This window comes from Gracilinanus agilis, chromosome 6 (genome assembly GCF_016433145.1).
Source record: "Gracilinanus agilis isolate LMUSP501 chromosome 6, AgileGrace, whole genome shotgun sequence".
NCBI classification, from domain to species: Eukaryota; Metazoa; Chordata; class Mammalia; order Didelphimorphia; family Didelphidae; genus Gracilinanus; species Gracilinanus agilis.
This window is the reverse complement of record NC_058135.1, coordinates 209906464-209931088: the sequence shown is the minus strand read 5'-3', so window position 1 is coordinate 209931088 and position 24625 is coordinate 209906464. Positions and strand designations below refer to the sequence as shown.

Here is a 24625-nt window from a genome sequence, read left to right as displayed (position 1 = left end):
CTCCAGGAATTGATGCAGAGTGAAAGGAGCAGAGCCAGAAGAACGTTGTACACAGAGACCAATACACTGTGTAAAATAGAATGTAATGGACTTCTGTACTAGCAGCAATGCAATGACCCAGGACAATTCTGAAGGACTTATGGAAAAGAAGGCTACCCACATTCAGAGGAAGAACTACAGGAGTGGAAACAGGAGAAAAACAACTGCTTGAACGCATGGGTTGAGGCGGACATTATTGGGGATGTAGACTCGAAACTACCACACCAATGTAACTATCAACAATTTGGAAATAGGTCTTGATCAATGACACATATTAAAACCAGTGAAAATGTGCATTGGCCATGGGTGGGAGGAGTGCGGGGGGGTGAAGGGGAAAGTAAGAGCATGAATTATGTAACCATGTTAACTTTTCTAAAAAAATAAATATTAATAAATATTTTTAAAAAGTGATATAGTGGCTAGAGCTCTGGACTTGAAATAAAAAATACCAAAGTCCGAATTTTGTTTTAGACATCTATTAACTGTAAGAACCTGAGCAAGCCCCTTAATTTCTCTTGATCTTGGTTTTCCTCATCTGTAAAATAGGGATAGTAATAGCATCCACCTTACAGAGTGTTGTGGGAATCAAATGAGATAATATGTGTAAAGAACCTTGCAAACTTTAAAGTACTATATTAATGTGAGCTATTATTATTAGTGATCTTAATCTTCATACTGTCTACATGTTGATTTGTTATGTTTGTTTTTTAGATTGTTTAAAAATAAGTCCCTCCTTCCCCTCCCCACATCATAGAAGGCATTATCTGGCAAAATATATAGATTATGTCTTTCATGTTTCTTCGTTCATTTTCTGAAGGGGAACATTCACAAGTTATTCTCCAAATATTAAATTTCTAGCTGTATATAATGTTCTCATGGTTCTACTCATTTCACTCTTCATCATCTCGTGTAGTTTTTTCCATTCTTTAAAATTAATCTGCTGTTTCTTATGGCACAGTAGTATTCCATCACAATCATAACCTACAATTTGCCTAGCCATTCCCCAATTGATGAGCATCCCTATGATTTCCATTTCTTTACCACTACAAAGAGAGTGGCTATTATATAGGCATTTTGGAACATATAGGTTCTTTTCCTTTTTCCCTGATCTCTTTCAGAAATAGACATAGTAATAGTATTGCTGGATCAAAGGCTATACATAGTTTTATTGCTCACTGGGCGTAATTCCAAATTGTTCTCCGAAATAGTTGAATCAGTTCACAGTTCCATCTACATTGTATCAGTATCCCCACTTTTCCCCATTCCCTCCAGTATTTGTCATTTTGCCCTGTTGTCATTTTAGACAATCTGTTGGGTGTGCAATGATACCTCAGAATTGTTTGGGTTTGCATTTTTTCCACACATTAGTGAATTAGAGCATTTTCCCATGTACATATTGTATTGCTTTGATTTCTTTATCCAAACACAGTCTATTCGTATCTTTTGCCCATTCATCAGTTAGGGGATGGCTCTTATTCCTATAAATCTGTCAAAGTTCTCTATATATTTTAGATTTAAGACTTCTGTCTCAGAGACTGTCTATGAAATGTTCTCAATTTTCTGCTTTCCTCTTAATCTTGGCGACAAAAACAAAACTTTTCAATTAGATGTACTCAAAATTTTCCATTTTACACTTCACAATACTCTCCATCTATTGTTTATTCATAAATTCCTCTCCTCTCAATAAATCTGATAGATAACATGTTCTGTTTTTCTAATTTACTTATGATATCTCTTTTTATCTTGTATCCATTTTGATATTATCTTAGTGAATGGTATAAAACATTGGTCCATTCTGTACTAGCAGCAATGCAATGACCCAGGACAATTCTGAGGAATTTATGGAGAAGAACGCTACCCACATTCAGAGGAAGAACTTCAGGAGTGGAAACACAGAAGAAAAACAACTGCTTGATCACATGGGTTGATGCGGACATGATTGGAGTTGTAGACTCGAAATGACCACACCAATGCAACTATCAATAATATGGAAATAGATCTTTATCGATGACTCATGTTAAAACCAGTGGAAATGCACATCACCTATGGGGGTGAGGGGGTTGGGGTGAAGAGGAAAGTAAGAGCATGAATCATGTAACCATGGAAATTTTTTCTAAAAAATAAAATAAAAAAAAACATTGGTCCAAAACTAGATGCCATAAAACTACTTTCAAGTTGTTCCAGCAATACCAATCTATGCGTTTATTGTGTGGATAAATTCAAGCATGCAAAATACTTTATAAATTAGTAAATAGTATACAAATGTCAGGAACCATACAAATGTACACACACAGGCACATACACATACACATTAGCCTTAGGAGTAATGGGTAAGTCATTTAATCTTGCTGAGCAGAAGACAATTCTCTTATCTACTAAACTGTGAGTGGGTAACCATATATCATTGCTAGATGAAGAAATCATAAATCCTTAATGTATATACATACATATGTATTTTACACATGCCTACAATATATAGCAATATATTCAGTCTGACTCATAATGCAAAGTTCCTTTAACCTTCACCCCAAGGACAACCATATAGTTTCACATCCAGCGAACTCCCATAAGAAAACAAACATATCTCAATACTTTGGGAAATGAATCATTGATGACAGAATGCAACCTTTCACTGTAAGAATAAAATAGAATACCTGAGGTTACCTCTCTGGGCAACTTTTCTCAGTTACGGTCATTAACCTCTGAAAGAGCTGACAAGAGTTTTATAACCACTATATGTTAAGGGCACTTTAGTAATAGCAGAGATATGAGAGTTGGAAATAGGGCCTTTCACAATTACTGTTATATGACAGTAAATGAGGTTGGCACACAAGGAAATGACAGTCCTAGAGGGTGGGAGGAACCAGCTCTTTTTTTTGTACATTCTCTCAGTGACTAGAAACAAGATGTCTTAAGAGAGAAAGCCTCTCTACTTATTAAGAACCAATATAGTCCAACTTTTGCAAGTACTAATAGAGCTTTTTCCTGTGGAACTTCATTTACAAAAGGCAAATAAGTGAAAATAGATAATTCATATAGCAATTTACAACCATTTTTTTTTTCATTTAACTCGGACAAGAATCCTTTGAGGTGGCTGGCACGGGGATGATTATCCCCATTTTACAGATGAAAAAACTGTAGCTCAGCTGGGTAAAGTGAAAGAGACAGGGCAGTATTTAGTACTCAGAACCTCCTTGGCCACTGAGAGTGAGCCTTTGATATCAAGAATATGTCAATGATAGCCAGGATTGTCCAAATGTGGTGACTTTAGAAAGTAAGGGGTAAATGCAAAACAACAACAACAACAACATGTACATCCAATGATCATTGATCCGAGTTCATTGGGTTAAGTTCTTTATCCAACTTTTACTCCTATTCTTTATATCAATATTGAAGCCTCGTGACCTGATCTAAACTATATGTCTTCATTTAACCTCTGAACTCTGTTGTTCATTTTTATACTGACTCTACCTTAACTCTAGATACCACTTTCAGCTTCTGGGCTCAAGGTCTTGGGCTATCTCCCTTAGTGCCAAAAGCAAAGGTGACATTTGCAGTTGTAGTATGAAAGAATCAAATTTATAGTTAACAAAAAGGGCAATGGAGATACAGAATGAGGTTGTAAGTGGGATACAACATAACATCAATAATGTAATAGTTATAAGTAAGATAAAAGATTTCAAGGAAATGCATTATCAGAAAAGAAGGTATGCAGACCATTTATATAAGTGACCAAATGGTAAAAAGTGAACTGATGTTTTTTAGTGCCCATGGAATGTGAAGATTCAGAAGAAGGCTTCCAGTTGATGGAGTAGAACTGCCAAGGGAATTTTATGGGCTGATATAGTTTTCCTTATTTAAAAGAAAGGGTCACTCTAACCAAATTATCATCCAATCCTAAGAAATTACAGAAGTGAAGACTTCATAGAAACAACATAAACTGATGAAGAGGTCAAAAAGCACAACCAAGAGAAGAATATACACAGTGGCCATGATGAAATAATAAAAAACAACACTAAAAAAATCATCAAAATTCAAATTAATATGATGATCAATCTCAGTTGCAGAATACTAAAAAGGAAGCATTTCTCTCCTTAAACTAGAAAGAGTATATGTTTTTCTATCTAATAGGAAGAGGCTAGAATACAGAAAGATGCTGCATATAAAGTCAGTCGATAGGTTGCTTGGTTTTGCTCAAAGGTTTCTCTGTAATAAGGGAGGGTTTTGTGGTTGAGCTGGAGTGGGAGCATTGAGAACTGACAGTGATACATATTTTTTAAAAAGCATCCAGAAAACATTTTGTAAAAAATAGTCCTCATCTTTCATATTGATTGGGTTCAATATTTTATTGTTTGAGATTGCTGCTTCTTCACCCTATCTCTCTGCCTATCTCTGAGGTAAAATTTTAGCTATTTTAGGGAAGAAAGAACATCAGGCTTCCACACAGCTGAATTAACTTTGTTCACACATAGCTGGCTATTGCATGACATCAAGCTGGCCAAAAGAAAACAAAAATTCCTAGTCAATTTCACTCAGTAGCCAATTGAAAACATTTTGTTAAAGCTCAGTGAGCTTTTCAGGAGTCCCTAATGCCATTAGGTGATTCGCTGTGGCTGAATGAGATGATATTAAAGTGAATTTTGGGTTTTCCACCTGGAACTGTATTGTAGGAGTATAGAATGAGCTATACATACAGTATATGAAATACTCATATTGTATAAATAGATCAGAGTTTGCTCTAAGACAGAGGGGTGTGAATAGAATACTAGATTTGGAGTTAGGATCAAAGGATTTAGGGACCTTTGGAGCCAACAAGTCCAATTTCCTCATCCTATAGATGAGAATACTAGCACAAAGAGGTTAATTCTTTTGCTCAGTTAGTGATAGTATCTGAGATGGGATTTGAACTCAGATCTTCCTAACTCCAAATTCAGAGACCAATATACCAGCATTTTTCAAAGTATGGTCTGGGTACCCTCCCTAGGGCTTTTTTTTTTTAATCCTTAACTTTTACCTTAGAATCAATACTATGTATTGGTTCCAAGGCAGAAGAATGGTAAGGGCTAGGCAATGGGAGTTTAGTGACCTGCCCAAGATCACACAGCTAGGACCTAGGGCAATGATGACAAACATTTTAAAGATCATGTTCCATGCCCCACCTCCAGAGACAGAGTGCTGTGCTCTGCCCTCCCTTCGAGTGCCAGGCATGCCCTATTTGTTCCCCCTTAACCCATACAGGGGAGGGAGGAAGCTCTCCCATTGGGCCGCTGGGCAGATGGGAGGGTGAAGTGAGGAATGTCCTCAGCAATATCTAAAGAGGGAGAGGGGAGTGTACTCTGCTACCCTCCAGCTCTGCCACCTATGAGCCACCCACCTTAGCCCCTGTGCATTCCCATTGAGCTGTTAGGCACTGGGGTGGGTGAAGTGAAAAAATGTCATCAGGTACAGAGGAGAGGGGGAAGGGAGCATCTCCATCCAAGTCCCTCAGCCTTTCTAGTAATGAACTCGGGGTGGGGTGGGGGGAGATGGAGGAGGAGGAAAGGTGCAGGCAACATGCATAACCACAGATATGCCATCATTGGCACACATGTCATAGGTTCACCAATACAGATCTAAGGCTTTTTAAGGGGTTCACTAGGTCACTAGACTATGCTTTAAGAAGAAAAAGAAAAAAGAGATAGAAACCAGAATTCTAGAGTCATTTCTGCTGGATGGATGAGTAGGAAAAACCAGGGTGAATATCCTACTATATCCCTGTGGGAGCAGCTAGGTTGTTTTGCCAAAAATGGAGTTGTTGAAGAGTACAATGTGAGCTGAGAGGAGAAATTCATTGTAGGGATATTGATATGTTTGACTTTTATTCATTTCTAATATGATTAAAGAGTTGCATATTGTTATGACTTTGTAAATGGCTTCCATTGAAATACACTAGTAATAAAACAAAGGAATAAGTTTAAGTGGGGTAGGAATTAAACTATGATCTAATTAGATGAATCCACTTCAAACTCCTAGAATCTAGTCTAAGGGGGAAAGTTTTTGCCCCTACAAATGGACAGAATAAGGGAAAGAGATTTCTTTCTGTTGAAGAAGTAGCACTATTTTAGAATGGACTTCATGGGTAATCTTTAGATGCCCCAAATAAAGGCCTAGTGATTACTGTGCTAAAGATATAGTAGGACAAATAGTCACTGACTTAATATATGAATGAAAAGAAAAGAAAACTGCAGTGATTTCCAAGCTCTAAAGCAACTCACTGATATAAAAGATCAGTGTTCTTCCTGAGGTTGCTATTTGCCTGCGACTCGCAGTCAAATAAACATCAAGATTTCAAATTATGCAAAGAATAAGGCTGAAACATTTTGCTAATAAAAAAAAAACAGGGGTAGAGGTGAGAAACAATGACTTGCACGTAAGAAGTGGTAGTCTCAGCTACCACGAGACCATGTTTAATTTGAAAAGGCAAGTTTTGTATTGAAAATTTTAAATGATGAAATTACTTTGATACCATAGAAGAATCCTCATTGAATTTTCTAGAGGATTTACTAAAGGATATATATCAATTTGTAGGTCTAATACGGATGAGTCAGGAGTATTGTTGTTTCATACAAAAGATTCATGATTTTTATGTTGTATATACTCTGGACTTATTCACTCAACCCCCACTCTCCTTGGCAGGTCAGATCAGAAGACTACTTGACCTCTTAGAGCAGTAATGGGCAAACTACAACCTGCAAGCCAAATGTGGCCCCCTGAAATGTTCTATCAGGCCACATGACAATATTCCTAATCTGATGAATAAAATGAGTAGGATACAATACAATGAAACTTCGAAAGATTTGCCTTAGAAACAGACTGACAGATGAGCATTTCCTTTCCTTTGGCCCCCTCTTTAAAAAGTTTGCCCATCACTGTCTTAGAGTATAAGAATAAACCTGAGGATTTTTTTTTGGGGGGGGGCAGGGGGCAGGCTATGCTGTTGAACACTCTCATTGTGCCCATTGGCTTTGATGAAATGGTTTTTTTTGTTGTTCTTCCCACTCCAATCCTCCTTCCATAAAGCTGTCAAAGTGATTTTCCTAAAGCACAGGACTAACCATGTAATGGATCTGATTGTCCAAGGTAGGATTGGCATGAACCTATAGAGAATTGTGTGAGCTGGGAAGAGATCCCACAGTAGAGACATTAATGTATTTAATTTTTATTCCTTTCTAGTGTGATTAAAGAGCCATATACTGTTGTGCCTTTATAAATGATCTCCATTAAAATACAGTAGAGAAAAGACAAAGGAATAAATTTAAATGGTATAGAGGTTAAGCTATGATCTAATTGTGGATGAATCCACCCCAAATCACTCCCCTATTTAATAAACTCCAATGTTCCTAATGTTTGGCATAGTTCCTGGCACACTTAATAAATATTTGTTGACTGATTTATTACTTCTAAATTCTATCTGGTATTTAAAGATATTCACAACCTGATTCCAATCAGATTTTCCAGCCTTATTGTACATTACTCCTTATACACTCCATTCTAGCTAAACTAATCTTTTTATTCCTCATACCTGATACTCCATATCCCATCTCCAAACTTTGAACTGACTGTCTCTCCTGCCTGAAATACATTCCCTCTGTGCTTCTGGTTCTTAGAATCCATTGTTTCCTTCAAGAATTATCTCAAATGTTACAATCTATGAGAAGCCTTTCCTAATCCCCTTAGTTAAAGTGACTTCTTTTCGAAATTAATTTGGACCATTTTTGTGTATACTTAGTATATACCTATTAAACATGCTCTCCCCTAGTTGAAAACAAGGATCATTATGTTCTTTGTATCCTAGCTCCTCTACAGTGTCTGGTACATAGAAGATGCTTAATAAATATTTATTGGCTAATTATTCTGTTATATGGAAGGGTTCAATTGAGGGAGAGGTAAAGGAAAATGACAGCATTTACATTTTTTTAAAAATAAAGTAAAATGAACTACTCAGTTGGCTAATGTGTAAGGCATTGGTATTGCCTCTATGAATGGTCTAAAACCAGAGCTATCCAAAAGAAAGTTAGAAATAAGGATAAAGATGCAACAAAATGTCATTGCTTTCTAGCTGAAATTGTGGATTAATACAATGTTGCCCTCTGCTGGGCAGATTATTTAATCAGCTTTCAATACTTACATTGGAAGGTGCATTGACCACAGAAAGATTGTAACCATAGAGAAAGGAAGAGCCAAAGGCCCCAACAAGTGATGCCACAATGAGGGAACGTGACCAGTCCTAGGGAAATAAAAGAAAAAAGGTAATTAGGCATCATCAAAATATGATGTAGCTAGCATGACTTTATTACTGTGAAAGTAATTCTGAAAGAAAATTCCTTCTTTTGCGTGGTACTATATTAGATTGCTTTAATTAATTTCTGCTTTATAGTGTTCAAATAGTCCTTTTTCCTTCTTTCAAAAATGAAAGTGTTGGATTAGATCAGTGGTTCCCAAACTTTTTTGGCCTACCACCCCCTTTCCAGAAAAAATATTACTTAGCTCCTTGGAAATTATTTTTTTTTAATTTTAATAGCAATTAATGGGAAAGATAAATGCACCTGTGGCCATCACCGCACCTCGGATCGCTGCAGCACCCATCAGGGGGTGGTATTGCCCACTTTAGGAATCACTGGATTAGATAATGGAGTTCTTAACATAGTGTCTATAGACTTTTAAAAAATATTTTGATAACTGTATGTTGGTCTAGTTTCTTGTGTAACTCTAAGTTCTTTATCTTATGCTCTTAAAAACATTCTGAGAATGATCCATAGACTTCATCACACTTCCAAAGGGGTGTTGGACACACAAAAAAAGGTTAGGAACCCCTGAAGTAAATTATCTATAAATTCTTTCAACTTCTAATATTCTAGGTATTAATTTCAAAAATGCCTTCCAATTTCAAAGTTCTATGTTCTAAGATCTCTACATGCTCTGAACTTATAATGTACCCTCTCTCCTCCACATCTTAAGACACACTGGATTCCTTCAACCTTAGCTCAAATTCAAACTACCAGTGATCTTTTAGTCCCATTCCTATGGCTTTTTGAACTGTTAGCCTTTGATACTGTTGATCACTATTTTCTCCTTAATACTATTTTCTCTCTGGATTTTCAGGATACCACTCTCTCTCGGCTCCCCTCCTACTTCTCTGGGTCCCTCTTCTCAGTCTTTTTTGCTGAATCCTCATCCAGATCTTGCCCTCAAACCATAGGTGTACCCTAGCGATATTGAACCCTCTTTTCCTCTCCCTCTATATATTACTTCACTCCCTCTATATATCATTCACTCTCATGAACTCATGAACTCTTGTGTACTGAATTGGCATCTTGATTTTAATGATTCTCAAATCTATCTATCCTGCCCCAACTTCTCTGATGACTTCTAGTCTCTCATCTTCATCTACTTTTTAGACATCTTGAACTAGATGTCCAGTTCTTAAACTCAATATGTCCAAAACAGAACTTTTCCCCTCAACCTTCCCCTACTTCTACATTCTCTAAAATAACTATAGATGGCAATATCATTTTCTCAGTGCCTTAAACTGAAGTCACCATTGACTCCTCACTGTCTCACATCTACTCTCCACACCCAATATGTGCCAAAGTCTATTGACTTCACTTTGACAAGATCTTTCAAATATATCTGCTTCTCACCTTTGACATCTCATCACCTCACACCTGAACTATTAAAATAGCCTTCTGGTGGATCTGGCTGCCTTGAGTCTCTCACCACTCCAATCCAACTTCCATTTGGCAACTAAAGTAGTTTCCTTAAAGTGCAAGTCCAACCATGTCATCCCCCTATTCAAACTCCATTATTGTCTCCAGAATAAAATGCAAAATGCTCTTTTTGGCACTTAAACCCCCTCATAACCTAGCCCCTTTCCTATATTAGTCTTTTAACCCCTTGTATTCCTCAAACATTGACAATGGCCTCTTTGTTGTTCTATGAATAGAATAAAACGTTCTATCTCTGCTCTAGGCATTTTCAGCGGCTGTTTTCCATGCCTCAAATGCTCTCCCTCTTTATCTCTACCTACTGACTTCCCTGGCTTCTTTGAAACCCCGTTTAAAATGCTATCTTCTACAGAAAGCTTTTTCTCAATCCCTCTTAATTCTAGTGCCTTCCCCCTCTGTTAATGATTTCTCTTTTATCCTGTATATAGCTTATTTTGTATATAATTGTCTCCCTCATTAGACTGTGAGCTCCTTGAAGGCAGGGACTGCCTTTTGATTATTTTTGTATTCCTAACACTTAACACAGTGCCTTGCATTATTAGGTACTTAATAAATGTTTACTGATTAGATTGATTGATTGATTCTGTCTCCTATAGAATACCTGTTATCCACCTAGTTTGTACTTCTCCCCCACAATTACATCTATATATTGTATTTATATGTATTCCATTTGTATTTCTATGATAAATGCTTTGTATTTACTTATGTATTAATATGTATTACTTATATATATTTACTTATATGTATTGTATTTACTTATATATATCAAAGGAATGTGACCTTTTGAGGGCAGGACTATTCACTTTTGGTTTTGCATTACTAATACCCAGAAGAGTCTTTGATAATAGTGGGAGCTTAGAAATTTCTTGCTGATTGACTGATTTATTGATCCTATGTTCTCAATTTACTTTCAGCTCTGAAAATCTATACTCCAACTTCTAAGATCCTTTGAACTTCTAATTGTCTAAGTTCTACATTCTCTTGTTCCTACCACCTCTGTCATTTTATTGCATTGGATCCTAAGTGTCTCTGTTAGATCAATAATTGAATTTCTGCAAGGTCAAATCTATTTTTTTAAGACTTGGAAGCAGAAAAAGCTCTTAGCCTTTTAGCCACACATCTCCCTCCAAATGTCAGAGGTTCAGTTAATCATATAAATCTATCTGCAAGTTTTTACTGAGCATCTACCATTTTACAGATATATGAAAATTTGACAAAGGAAACAAATATTCCTTTCACTGTGGACTATCCAACATAGTATTTGGGTTTCCAGTTAACCAGTCTTTCTATATTTCTCTCTTAGCATCATATCTAGACTATCAGCCTCACATAGAACATAAGAACTTCCCAAAGAAAGTATCTGGGCTATTAAATGAACCAATAATTTTATTTATTGGTCATCTTTGTAACTCAGAATCCAAAGATACTCAGGGAAAATTCCTTTTCACTGCCATCATATCATGCTACTTGATCTCTGTGTCCCTCAGTTTTTTCACACTCAAATCCTTTTACCTGCCCTGCCTTGCCCCTTCCCCCATCATACCCTATGTTACCCTTTTTCTGTTACCAAAATTTCCTGAATTCTCTTGTTCTCATGGAAACTTATGTCCATCTGTACCATTGATTCCCCTCCTTTCCCATTTTTTCCAACAAATTGCATCATTAATGCCCCCATTCTCTAATCTTCAGTATTTTCCCATCTACTGGTTCCTTCCCATGTTTATTGCATCTCAAACAACTCTTAAAAGATCCCATCATTCATTCTTTCATTCTATATCTCTCCTTCCCTTCTAAAGAAAATACACTGAAAAAAAACCCAGCTATACTAGGTGTTAACCTATACTAATTATCTCCACTTATTTTCTGTTCAGTCTTCTAAACTCTCTCCAATTTGGCTCTGATCTCATTCAAATAAAATTACTTTCTCCAAAGTTACCAATTATCTCATAATTGAGAAATCCAATGGCTCTTTCTCATATCTTATACTTCTAAACTTCATAGCAGCATCAAGTATTGTTGATCAATTTTTTTTCTTCCTAGATGATGTATCTTCTCATGGTTTTCATGTCACTGCTCTCTCTTGGTTCATCTCCTACCTTCTTCTTTTATTCTAAATGTTTCTAATACTAGCAAGAGCATCACCATCCTTCCAGCTATCCATGTTTAACTCCTTGGTATTATCCTAGAGTCTTCACTTTCACTAATCCTATATATCCAATTAAATGCCAAAATTTTTATTTCTTTCTCTATAATATCTCTTGTATCTATCCTCCTTCCCTACTCATACACCCATCACCCTAGGTTAAATATTCACTGAAGGAAGGAAGGAAGGAAAGAAGGAAGGAAGGAAGGAAGGAAGGAAGGAAGGAAGGAAGGAAGGAAGGAAGAAAGGAAGGAAGGAAGGAAGGAAGGAAGGGTTTATTAGGATCTCAAGAGCACTATTATCTCATTTGTTCTTCACAATAGCCTCGTGAAGTAAGTGTTGTGATTACCATTTTCAGATGAGGGAAACTAATTCAGATTAAGGTTAAGTAATTTCCTAACATCACACAGTTATTGAGTGTCTGGGGCCAAATATGAATGCAGGGCTTTCTGACTCCAGGGCCAGTGCTCTCATTGTGCAACTGAACTGCTTCTAACATCCTGGACTACAGTCTTTTTTCTTTTTTTTTTTAATTTAATTTAATTAAAATTTTTTTTCCCAAAGTTACATGATTCATGTTGTCTCCCTCCTCTTTTCCCTCTCCTCTTCAGAGCTGACAAGTAATCCCACTGGATTATACATGTATTATCACTCAAAACATATTTCCATATTATTCATTGTTGTAAGAGAGTAATCTTATAAAACCAAGACCCCAAATCATGTACCCAAATAAACAAATGATAAATCGAATGTTTTCATCTGCGTTTCTAGTCCAACAGTTCCTTCTCTAGAGGTGGAGAACTATAATAATCTTTTAATTCTTCTCCCTAGTTCAGGTTTCTTACTACTGTAGTTCATTCTCCACATAATTGTCAAATTGGTTTTCCTAAACTATAGGTCTAATTATGTCACCTCCTACTAAAAAATGTGAAGGGGTTCTCTTTTATCTCTAGAATCAAATATAGACTCCTTTGTTTGGCATTTAAAACTCTTAACACTCTGGTCCCTTTCTACCTTTCCAGTGTCTATAGACCATACTGGCCTTCTTGCTCTTCCCTATCTCCATGACTTTGCAATGACTACTATGTTCTTTATCCAAAATCTCTGGCTTCCTCTATGAAGATTTGGTTCAATTATCAAAGATTGTTTTTGCTCTTTTTTCTTTCATTTTCTTTTGTTTTTTAATCTTTAGCATTTAGCACATAATGCCTGGAACATATTTTGTTGTTCTTCAGTTATTTCAGTTATGTCTGACTCTTCATGACCCTATTTGAGATTTTATTAGCAAATATATTGGAGTGGTTTGCCATATCCTTCTCCAGATCATTTTACAAATGAAGAAACTGAAGCAAATAGGGCTAAATGACTTGCCCTGGGTCACAGCTAGTAAGTGTCTTGAGGCCACCATTGAACTTAGGGAAATGAGTCTTTCTGGAGGCAGGCCTGGCACTCTAACCTGCCTCCTAGCACTCCTTTCCCCTATGGCCCCCAAAAATTATTCTCCATGACCCCATGAATTTCTCATGCTTGGCAAAGATATAGTTGTTTACTATTCCCTTTTCCAATGTGTCCCCATTTTGCAGATGAGGAACCAAGGCAAATAAAGGTTAAGTGGCTTGCCCAAGATCACACAGTTAATAAGTGTGACTGGGGCTAGATTTGAACTCAGATCTTCTTGACTCCAGTCCTGGTGTTCTATCCATTGTACCACCTAGCTGCCCTGCCCTCTTAGGAATGCTCTTCAATTTATCAATAGCATTCTGAAAATGTAATGTCCAAAATTGAACATCCTATAGTTGATTTGGTCCAACCAGGGCAGAGAAGGATAGGATTATCACTTTCCTAATCTTGGACTCTAATCATGTATTCCACCATGAAGCCCAAGATTCTCTTGTTTTCTTCCCTACCATATCATGCTGCTGAGTCATCATGAGTTTCACCTCAATAAAGACCTCAGTTCTGTTTTTGGAGAAAATACCATCTAGTCATGCCTCCTCCATCTTGTACTTATAGATTTTTGAACCCAAGCATATGACTTTACATTAATCTCTCCTAACTTCTTTTCTTTTTAGATTTCAGTGCAGGGAGTAGAGCCAAGGTGGCAGAGAAGATATACAAACCCACTTGGTCTCTACCAAATTAACATCTAAAAAACTATGATATAACTACTCAAAAGAATTCTGGAGCAGCATAAACCACAAAAGGACAGGATCTATTGCACCAGGGTGGAAATGGAGCACAAAGCAGCCCACCAAGATAGGCTCTGCCCCAGCAACAGGCGTTGAGGGAAGCTGGCTCAGCAGCAAAGGTTTCAGGAGCTCTCAGCCACAGATAGTAAGAGGGGCTCAGATAACCGCTGAGATTTCAGAGGTATTTTTGCTGGTTCTGGATCTAAGACTCTTGTTTGCATTGTCCATATGCAGATCCAGGTCACAATTGTGGGTTAGGGTCTCACTAGCACACACCACCACTTATGGCCACAGGGGAGCAAGGAACACTGGTCACAGTTTCAAGGCAGAAAAAAAAGTGCTTGTGGTTACTCACAGACAAGAAAGAGTACACGCCAAGAGAGTACTAAATACACCTCTCCTTACATCATACCACTTTGGAAGAACTGAAGCCAACTAGATCCCTAGAGTTAGCCCTGAAGGCAACTGTACAAAGAGTCTGAAGTTTGGAATAGTGCTCCCTTTACCATAGTCACAGAGCCCAACTTTAACAATTTTCTTTAAAGTTAAAAGAAAAGAAAAAGGCTGGAAAATGAACAACAACAAAAAAAAGAAACTCAACCTAGAAAATTAGTTGATGACAGGGAAAACTAGAACACAAACTCAGAAGAAGATAAGAAAGTCAATACTGCAGTATCCAAAGCTTCCAAGAAAAATAGGAATTGCTCTCAAATCCAAAAAGAATTAATGGAGGAACTCAAAAAGGATTTCAAAAATCAAATAAGAAAGGTAGAAGAAAAATTCAGAAAAGAAATGAGTGATACTGGAAAATCATGAAAAAGAGTCAACAGCTTAGTAAAGGAAACACTCCACTTCACCAGAAAGAGATGTCCAAACATCTAAGACACATGAGCCTTGATACTCTCTAGGCTTGTGTCTAAGTTTGTTATTATACATGGATAGAGTATCTGGCCACCTAAACAATATGATTATGATATCTTTAGGAAGGTCCAGACTTCTGCCAAAATATGCCCTCCCTTTCTAACTTGCCTCTTTAACTGGCCACATTTTCAACTATAGGTTTGATTCATATTAAAATTAATCTAGTTGAGAGGGGTTATTCTGCCTCTCTCCAAAATTCTTCTGGCAAAGCTATATGTCTATAAATCATGGAACACCATACTGCCAAAGAATCAAAACTGTAGGTAACTCAAATTAATGAATAGGTATGTGATGGCTATAATTAGGCTGCAGCATATTACCAATGGTAACTTGCCTAAAAAAAATGGCAGAAGAGATATAGATGTGATCAGAAGAGGTGGGTCAGTCAAGTAACAAGAGTGGAGGATAATAGAAGGAAAGTCCAAAAGATAAGCGACCAGAGGAATGCCTCCAGATCATTGGGTGGATTACCTATGAAGGATTCATTGGACAATGTAGACCAGAGTCATCCAGGATCAAAAAGCATGAATGGGTTACTATCTCTATCACTGAACTGAGTACTCACATCAAAATCACAAGTTTGGTGAAATATATTGAAGTAACTGAAGTAGAAATCTGAGTGCAGATTTTGATGAGAGTGTGCAAAGAAAGGATTAGAAGATTAGAAAGAAGACACTGAATGCCTAGCAAGGAACATCAATCTTTGCAAAGGTTAAGGGGCAGAAAATGTGAAAGCTCAGAAACAGAAGATAATGTGGCCTTGACAACTTTGACTAGGAACAGCTTTTTGGGGACTAAGGGATTTGTTTTCTCCATAACACTCCCCCCTCCATGATTCTCTTTAATGTACTTGAATCCTGGCATCATTATAGAAAAATACTAATATATGACACAGTAGAAATAACACTGGATTGAGAGTTAAAAGACCTGGGTTCTGTAACAACAACATGGCTACATGACAGTTATTTAATGTCATTAGTCATTTAACCATTCTGAGCCTTGATTTCCTCATCTGCCATATGAAGAAAATATATTTCCCCTACCTATATTATAGGATTATTGTCAAAAATCAAATGAGATACTATATTTAAAAACACTTTGAAACCATAAAGGATATTAATTTGAATTATGTGTATTAAATAACCTTCTAATAACCTTTTTTCTCTACCTTTCAACCTTCCTCCTCTTTGATCATCCTTTCCACATCAGATATAAGATTCTTCCTGATATACATGCATGATCACATCAGTATCCTCATCAGAATAAGAACAGTTTCCCTGTTATGTTTTAGATCATATATTAGCCTTACTTCATATTTTATTCCTTAATTCCCTCTAAATGCCAGTCAAACTGAACTAGTAACTAATTTCTAACATGGTTGTAGTATAGTCTCCCTCCAACATTCTATTCTTCATTTCTGAAACCCAATATTTGATAAGGTTCTTCTCTTCTTTCAAGCCCTAGATGAGGCACAACCACCTCCATTAAGGTAATTAATGATTCTACAACACCAATTTTGTTTATATCCCTCCTTTGTTTCTGTCACATTCTGCATGGTGAAATACAAGTATCCCTTCCACATCATGGGGGTTAGGGGTGCAATATCCCCAAATCTGGAGAATGTGTAAAATTTGGGGACCTTTCTTCATACAATAGAAGTCTGGATTTTTTTCTTCTTCATTTAAGGGATGTCTGTAGTAAAAGAAATCGTGTATATTTATGGCATTAAACTTTTAAATTTTGATGTTATATAATCCTACAGGTGTGTTTTATGTATTTCTGAGTTTCTATACTTTTTCCGTGTCATCTGCTGGTCTTTATGTGTCATCTGTGACTTCCCCAAAACGCCTTCCAAATTTCTATTTAATTTCTTATGCCAACCCATGATATATCAAAACTGTGATGGAGAAAGTATCGATGTGGAAAAGATACCTGTACTTTGGTGTATACGGCACACTAGCTCCCTCCTCCCCTATAAGTCAAGCCAAGTCAATAAGCACTGATTGGGTGTCAGGTACTATGCGAGGAGAAGAGAAAAAAGGGGTGGAGAAAATACAAGATATCAATGAAACAGTCCTCTATCTTCAAAGTGCCTGGATAGGTAAGTTATAAATGAGTTTCCTGCTACTTTTTTTTTCTTTTTAATGGAGGGTGGAGAAAACTTCCTTCCATTCCAGAAATTTTAAGAGAACAAATAGCAGTGAAACTTGTGATCCTTGGGAAGGGGCAGGAGTAGAGGAGGGGAAGGGAGGATCAGGGAAAACTTCAGAGAAAGCCCAACACTAGGAAAGGGTAATTGAGTTCCCTCCCATTTCCCCTCTACCAGAAAGGGGCTGAGAACTAAGGTTCAAGGCTCCAGCAGCCATATCCTTGCTCCCACAGCTCCAGAAATCCTCCAGAAGTAGATTTCTTTACCTTGCTTTTTCTCACACTTGGAATTCTTTTCATCAGGTGTTCACATTCAGGAGGTTCCCTATCTGGAATTAAAGACATACTACCTTGCTCCTCTCTGGCGCCAAAAGTAAGCGGAGCTAATCTCTGGCCAGAGTAATCCATGTCATTAAATGTTTGTTTGTTTGGTTTAAGGAAGGCTAAGTTTAAGGATCGTATTGATTTTAGTAGTTAATTGCTCAGCTCAGCAATTCTCCCGACAATCCAGCTGCTTAGGACAAGGAAGAGAAAGTGACAGCAAAATAAATAAGACGCTGTCCCACACTTAGCCAGAAGGCAGAGTCCACAGGAAGGGAGGCAAGAGCTCAACAGGAAACGTGTCCACTCCTATCTGAACAGGATATGTGGCAACTTTTCTCTTCTAGTATAAAGTTAGCAACCAGTTGTAATAACAAGGCAGAACCTCAAGAGGGGAATAGTCAGCTCAGGAATCCGTAATGCGAGTATGAGCAAGCAAGCCTGTTTTCTTCTCTTCCCATACGCCCCGTCCCCCCCCCCCAAAAAAAAAGCTCCCCCAAAGTTGCTAGCAAGTGACCCAAGTCTAAGTTCTGGGTAGAAGATTCAGATCTGTGAGCCCTGCAGCAACCTGGGCAAAAAGCATTGGAAACCCTGAAGGTCAGGTGAATATATTTCCGATCTGGGACTTAGAATATCAGAGCCGTGAGGATGTTTAAGAAGTTAGCTGCTCTAACTCCCTCCTTTTACAGACAAGAACTCTGGAGATAGGAGAAATGATTTAAGCAAGGTTATACCACAAGTTAATAGTAACCAAGCACTGTTCTTATTGAAAGAGCTGCAGATTCCAGGACTGGTCTGAATTCTAATGTTAAGTGTGTGTAGTACAAGTACATGAGTGTGCAATGCATGTGCATAGGAAGTGAGATGCTTTTGTTTTTTAAACCCTTCCCTTCCGTCTTTGAGTCAATACTGTGTGTTGGTTCCAAGGCAGAAGAGAGGTAAGGGCTAGGCAATAGGGGTTAAGTGACTTGACCAGGGTCACACAGCTAAGAAGTGTCTGAGATCAAATTTGAATCCAGGACCTCCTGTCTCTCGCCTTGGCTCTCAATCTTCTGAGCCACCCAACTGCCCCTGGTGAGATGCTTTTTGACAAAACTGTAAGTGGGCTATTCCTTGGTGTATTATGGCTGCTTTAATTTTCCCTTGAAGGAGCATAGCCTAATGGATAGGGATTAGGCTTGGACTCAACAAGACCTTGGACTCAACATTGAACTGCCTCTGTGATCCTGGGCAAGTTATTTAACTTCTATTTCCTCTGTTTCTTCCTCTGTAAAATGAATGGTTGGATTAAATAGCGTCTAAGGTCCCTTCTAGCTTTCGACCTATGCTTTTGCTGTTTGCAGCTATCTTTCATTGGACATAGAGGTCCTAAATTGTTCCTTATCTCTCCTTTTACTTCATCTCTTTTTCCATTATCATTATCAGAGTAAAGGGGTGATATTTCCCTACCTCCAAATATCTAACTTCTTGAAGGTCTGAAATTCTCCATGGAGACACTGAGTTAAGACATCTTTTCAGGGAAATCTCATTTTTCTTCTTTCATATTAAATTTTATTATTTTTCAATTAATGAAAATTTACCTTCTCTCCCTCCTACTCCTCCTTCATTTAAGAAAAAAGAAAAACAAAATAATTTTTTTTTTACTTTTCATTTTCTTATGGAACATGGACTCCTTAGCATGGATTACCAAACTTTCCCACTGGTAATCTGAGATCATGCTCCTCAAGGAATGGGACTCAGGAGAAGGAAGTTTTGTTTAGTTGGGAAAATGGGTTCCTTCTGGCTATAACATTCTATAATTACATAATATAAGGCTTTAAATGAGCTATTATTTCACCACTGCTGGCCCATAAAGCAACAGATTTGGCAGTACCTTCACATATTATTAGTGTTTTAATGAGCTGCTCTGGCCAAAAAATTACATTAGCTGGTGACCAACTTGATGATGAAACTATCCACATTTAGCTGGGTCAGACACTGGAAAACAGCCATATAATCCATCACTGGGTCCATTCCTGAATCCTTTTCAGCTTGGAAGGAGCTCTCAGAGTTTGCCGTTTATCTTGCCACTCAGGATTTAAGGTTACCTCCATGATACAATGAAATATAAAAGAACTTTAATAGGGACTATGACTATGTCTGACTAAATGGTAATGACACTAAATTAAAAACTCATCTGTATGACTTTAAGAAAGGCACCTAACCTGTCTGGATATTAGTGTCCTCATCAGCAAAACAAGGAGGCTAATAAATATCTTGTTAGTCTCACAGAGTTATTAAAAAATCAACTGAAAGAAGCATCATATTGTGTTTTTTTTCCTATTTGACAAATAGAAGGAATTACTAGTTGTAAAATCAAAATTCTTAATTACCTTCAAATGTCTTAAATTCTGCACAAAAATATATAGTCAAAATTTTAAATTGATGATTAATATTTATAGAAAATATGGTGAATATCTGACATCTAAAATATATCAGAATGTAATGGGCATATACATGTGTATGTATGCACATACAAAGAATTGTTCAAATGTTTTCTTTTACAAAGATGAACTTTATATATATCTTATAATTAATTTAATCCAACTAAAATATTTCAGTCACATAATTAATTCATATCAATAAAACCCTTAGTTTAATTCATTAGATTTGAGTATAGAGACTCTCAATCATACATCAGAATCTACTAAAAGGCCCCTAAGGGCACCTGATAGAACCTCAACTTCTTTGACAACAAATGGACTACTTTTACTAGTAGTTGACCTTCTGAACTCAGTGACCTTTCCATTTCAATCCATCTTTCACACAGCCTCCAAACTAATTTTCCTAAATGTGAACATATTATCCCTAATAACACCTAAGAGATCCCTGTTATCTCTTGAATTAAATATGAACTCCTCTTATTCAAAGCTCTTCAGGACCTGACCCCTTTAGTCAGAAAGCCCAGTTCTAGGTCTTTGAACTGTTGGATCCTTATGTCTAGAAAATACCCAATCACCTTTGCCTCTTGGAATCTCTGACTTCCTATAAGATTCAATTCAAATGCAACCTTTTATTTGTCAGTGTAGATGTATTAAAAAAATTTAAAGGCACTCCCCAGTTCATAAGGGATAAATAGACTGACAGTGGTCAAGGGACATGAGCAGATCTTATCTAAAAGAAGCAGCACAAATTGTTAATGATCATTTTTTTAAATGTTCATCCACACCAAGTGAAAGAAACACAAATTGAACAACATACCTCTTCCCACTCTTCAAATGGACAAAAATAATCAAAAGCAATGAAATTCAATGCTGGCAGAATTGCAGAGAAAGAATTTCATTGCTATTGGGATTGCAAATTTGTTTTAATCTTTGGGGAAAATCTGACATTATAGAATTAAACTTGCCAAATTATTCATATTTAGCCATCATTATCATCATACCTAAATAATCAAACCAAATATTCATAAGAACAGAGATACAGAGATAGAGCCCTAAAGGTAATCTACTTCAGCCATTAATTTTAGCAACGAGGAAACTGAGATCCATCAAGATAGAAATGGATCAAGGACACACAGAAAATAAATGAAAACTAAAAGGACTGATCCTCTGATTCCATTTCTCTTGTAGGGAATAATCCTGAAAATATCACAGGTTGGGATATGCTATGAGACATACAGAGACAAACAGAGAAGAAGGATAGAGAGATAGAAAGAGAAGATTGGAGAAGAGTCAGGGAGGGTCAGTGGAACAGAATAGACACATAACATATAGAAGCAAATGAAGTGGCATTGTATTTCATAAACTCAAATTGCTCAGTTCCTGTGGAAAAGATTTAGAATTTGATAAAAACTGCTGAGAAAATTGTGTGGAAAAATGTAGATTTGGATCAACACTTCATACCATATACTAAGATAAACCCCAAATGGATACATTACTATATATAACAGGTCAGATCATAAGAAAATTCAGAGGAACAAAGAACAAATTACTTTTCAAACTCATGAATAGGGGAAGAGTATGACTAAAGATAGGATGGCCAATTCTGATTATGTTAAATTTAGATCTTTTTGAACAATTTAATGTGGTTAAACTAAAAGGCAGAAAATAACTGAGGGAAAAATTTTGATATAAATTTGTCTGATAAAGGTCCTATGTCCAAGATATATAAGAAATTGATTTAAACATAAAACTAAAAGCTACATTCCAATAGGTATAAACAGGAAGTTTTCAATGGAAGAAGTTTAAGTTATCAACAATTTGATGAAAAACGTATTCACAATTTCTAATAATTAGATAAATGTAAATTAAAATAACTAAGTTTCTACCTCAAAATCATCAAATTGGCAAAGATTTAAAAGAGAAAAATGTCAACCCCTGGAAGGCTTCTAACCATTCTGGAAAGCAGTTTGGAATTATGCTCCCAGAAGTCAGACTTGTACAAACCCTTTGATTCAACTATGCTACTACTAGGTCCATACTTCAAAGAAATCAAAGTTATAAGAAAAAGACCTGTATATACAAAGCTATTTAGAACTGCTCATTTCATGATAGCCCAAAATAGAAATTAAAGGGTTGTTATCTTATTGAGGAATAACTAAACAAACTGTGGTATATGGATGCAAAAAAATAAAATAAAATAAAATATTTCAGACAAAACTAGGAAGATTCCTATGTTCTGATGCTAACTCAAGTGAATAGAAGAATAATTTATGCAATGATATCAATATTAGAAAGAAAAACAATGTTGAAAGACTTCAGAACTCTAATCAATGCAATGAATCTAAAAGAATAAAGATAAAACATGCCACTCATCTCCTGTCAGAAAGATGATGAATTTAAAATTCAAAAAGAGTTACATTTTCAAACATAGCTGATTTGGGAATTTGGGGTTTGGGTTTTTTTTTACTTTGGGTTTTTTTTTGCCAAACTAGACATTGATATATTAAGAGCTTTTCCTCTCTTTAATTAGTTTATGAGAGAGGAAAGAATAAAAGGAATAACAAAAGAAAAATATATAAGGAATCATTTTCTGGAAGGAGGAAAGCCATATGGGCGAAATTTGGGTGATGCAAAAACATAACAAAACAAAATTTATTTTTAAAACTATCCGGGGGCAGCTGGGTAGCTCAGTGGAGTGAGAGTCAGGCCTAGAGACAGGAGGTCCTAGGTTCAAACCCGGCCTCAGCCACTTCCCAGCTGTGTGACCCTGGGCAAGTCACTTGACCCCCATTGCCCACCCTTACCAATCTTCCACCTATGAGACAATATACCGAAGTACAAGGGTTTTAAAAAAAAAACTATCCATGAGTTATAAGAAACCATGATCAGATTAATTTTAAAAACTTGGAAAGAACTACATGAGATAATGAAGAGTGAAATGAGTGGAACCAAAAGAACATTATATACAGTTACAGATTTAATATTTGAAAAATAACTTGTGAATGCTCATCTCCAGAGAATAAACTAAGAAGTGGAAATGCAAAAGACAGAATCTATATATGCATATCACTTTGCCAGATGATGCTTCCTATTAGTATGGGGAGGGCAGTGAGGGGCTGAGATACCTGCAAATAAATTCTATTAATTAAAATAATATATAAAAGCAAAAAAAGTACCTATTCAAAGGTTTTCATCCAGTAGTATATGTAATTACTCAAAAATAAAAACAAAACTATAAGTAACCTAAATATCCAACAATTGGGAAGTGGTGGAACAAACCATAGTACATAAATTTAATGGAATACTATAATATAATATGATATAATTGAGATTGACAGGTATAAGTAATCTATATAAGAAAATATAGGGGGCAGCTGGGTAGCTCAGTGGAGTGAGAGTCAGGCCTAGAGACAGGAGGTCCTAGGTTCAAACCCGGCCTCAGCCACTTCCCAGCTGTGTGACCCTGGGCAGGTCACTTGATCCCCATTGCCCACCCTTACCACTCTCCCACCTATGAGACAATACACTGAAGTACAAGGGTTTAAAAAAAAAAAGAAAAAAAAAAAAAAGAAAATATGGAAAAATTTTGTGAAATAATGCATAGCAAAAACAATATATAAAGGTCCAAAAAAAGAGTATGCGTGAATTCTGACCTATAAGAGAAAAGTAAATGGGAATGGACAAAGAAACTAGAAATGAAAATTTACGGCTTTTCTGGGTTAAATTTCATTTACTTGAATATGAATAAAAGGTAAATTTTAGTAGATTGTATTCTTGTTCAATATTATTTATAATCAGTCTTCTTAAAAGTCAAATGAGATGATGGATCTAAAGAGTTTTGAAAATCCCTATATCAGGGATGATGATGATGATTATGATGACGGTCCCTTCACTAATGGTCCTCGGGTGATCTATGGAGGTGACATTTGAGTTATTGAAGTCCACCAAAGAGCAATGTTAGCTGTCCATCAAGCTGAAAAGACTTCAAGAATAAGGCTAGTGAAAGACTACAGTTCTCTCATCCCCAAACCAGCCTAGATAGGAATAAAGGCTTGTCAGCTGAAGTCTGATCACCCCAGGATGAATCTTTTTAGCCACAGTGATCCAGGTCACCATCTACTAAAGTGGAAAGCAACGACCAACCACAAGGGTTCGAGGAGTACCTTCAGTGATGAAATCATAGATCACTGAAGTATTCAGGGATTATTTTTTTTTACTGTTATTTGTAAATATCTTTACCCACCTCATCCCCACCAATCATCTGGCATATATCAGGAGTGGGACCAGTCTTTAGCAATTACATCGAACATCCTTATTTTTACATCCCTGGTGAAACCAGCCAATGAAAGTAACAACGGAAAGTCATGCAAGTAAAGTAAAATGCAAAGCCAGAAATTAATCTATGCTGTCTTTGTATTGATCCTCCCAGCCTCCCCCACTTTCTCTCCTCCAGGTTTCCAACCCATCCCTGTGGGGCCATTCTGAAACCTATCAAAAATCAGGGAGAGTTAGAAAGGCACTGCTCAGCTCCACAGCTGTATCCCAGACCCCCTTGAGCTCCAGCAGTCACAATTGATGAAGGATCCGAGAGTCAGCCACCCAGGACTTGGTTGCTGCTGAATTCCTATCGCTGCCTCTGCCTTAGAAGTCGTTGGTTGGACAAGAACCCCTTGATCC

The 24625-nt window shown here is 36.8% G+C and overlaps 1 protein-coding gene across 1 annotated transcript in view; it reads right to left on the bottom strand.

The window, feature by feature from the left end:
- SLC2A9 (solute carrier family 2 member 9) overlaps positions 1 to 17612 on the bottom strand; it is a 315386-nt gene extending 297774 nt beyond the window's left edge. Inside the window, exons 1-2 of the mRNA XM_044681454.1 lie at positions 17472 to 17612; positions 8207 to 8305 (exon numbers count right to left, since the gene is read on the bottom strand). Coding sequence (XP_044537389.1) covers positions 8207 to 8305; positions 17472 to 17612 — 240 coding nt within the window. The remainder of the gene's footprint in view (positions 1 to 8206; positions 8306 to 17471) is intronic.
- Between the last annotated feature and the right edge of the window lie 7013 nt (positions 17613 to 24625).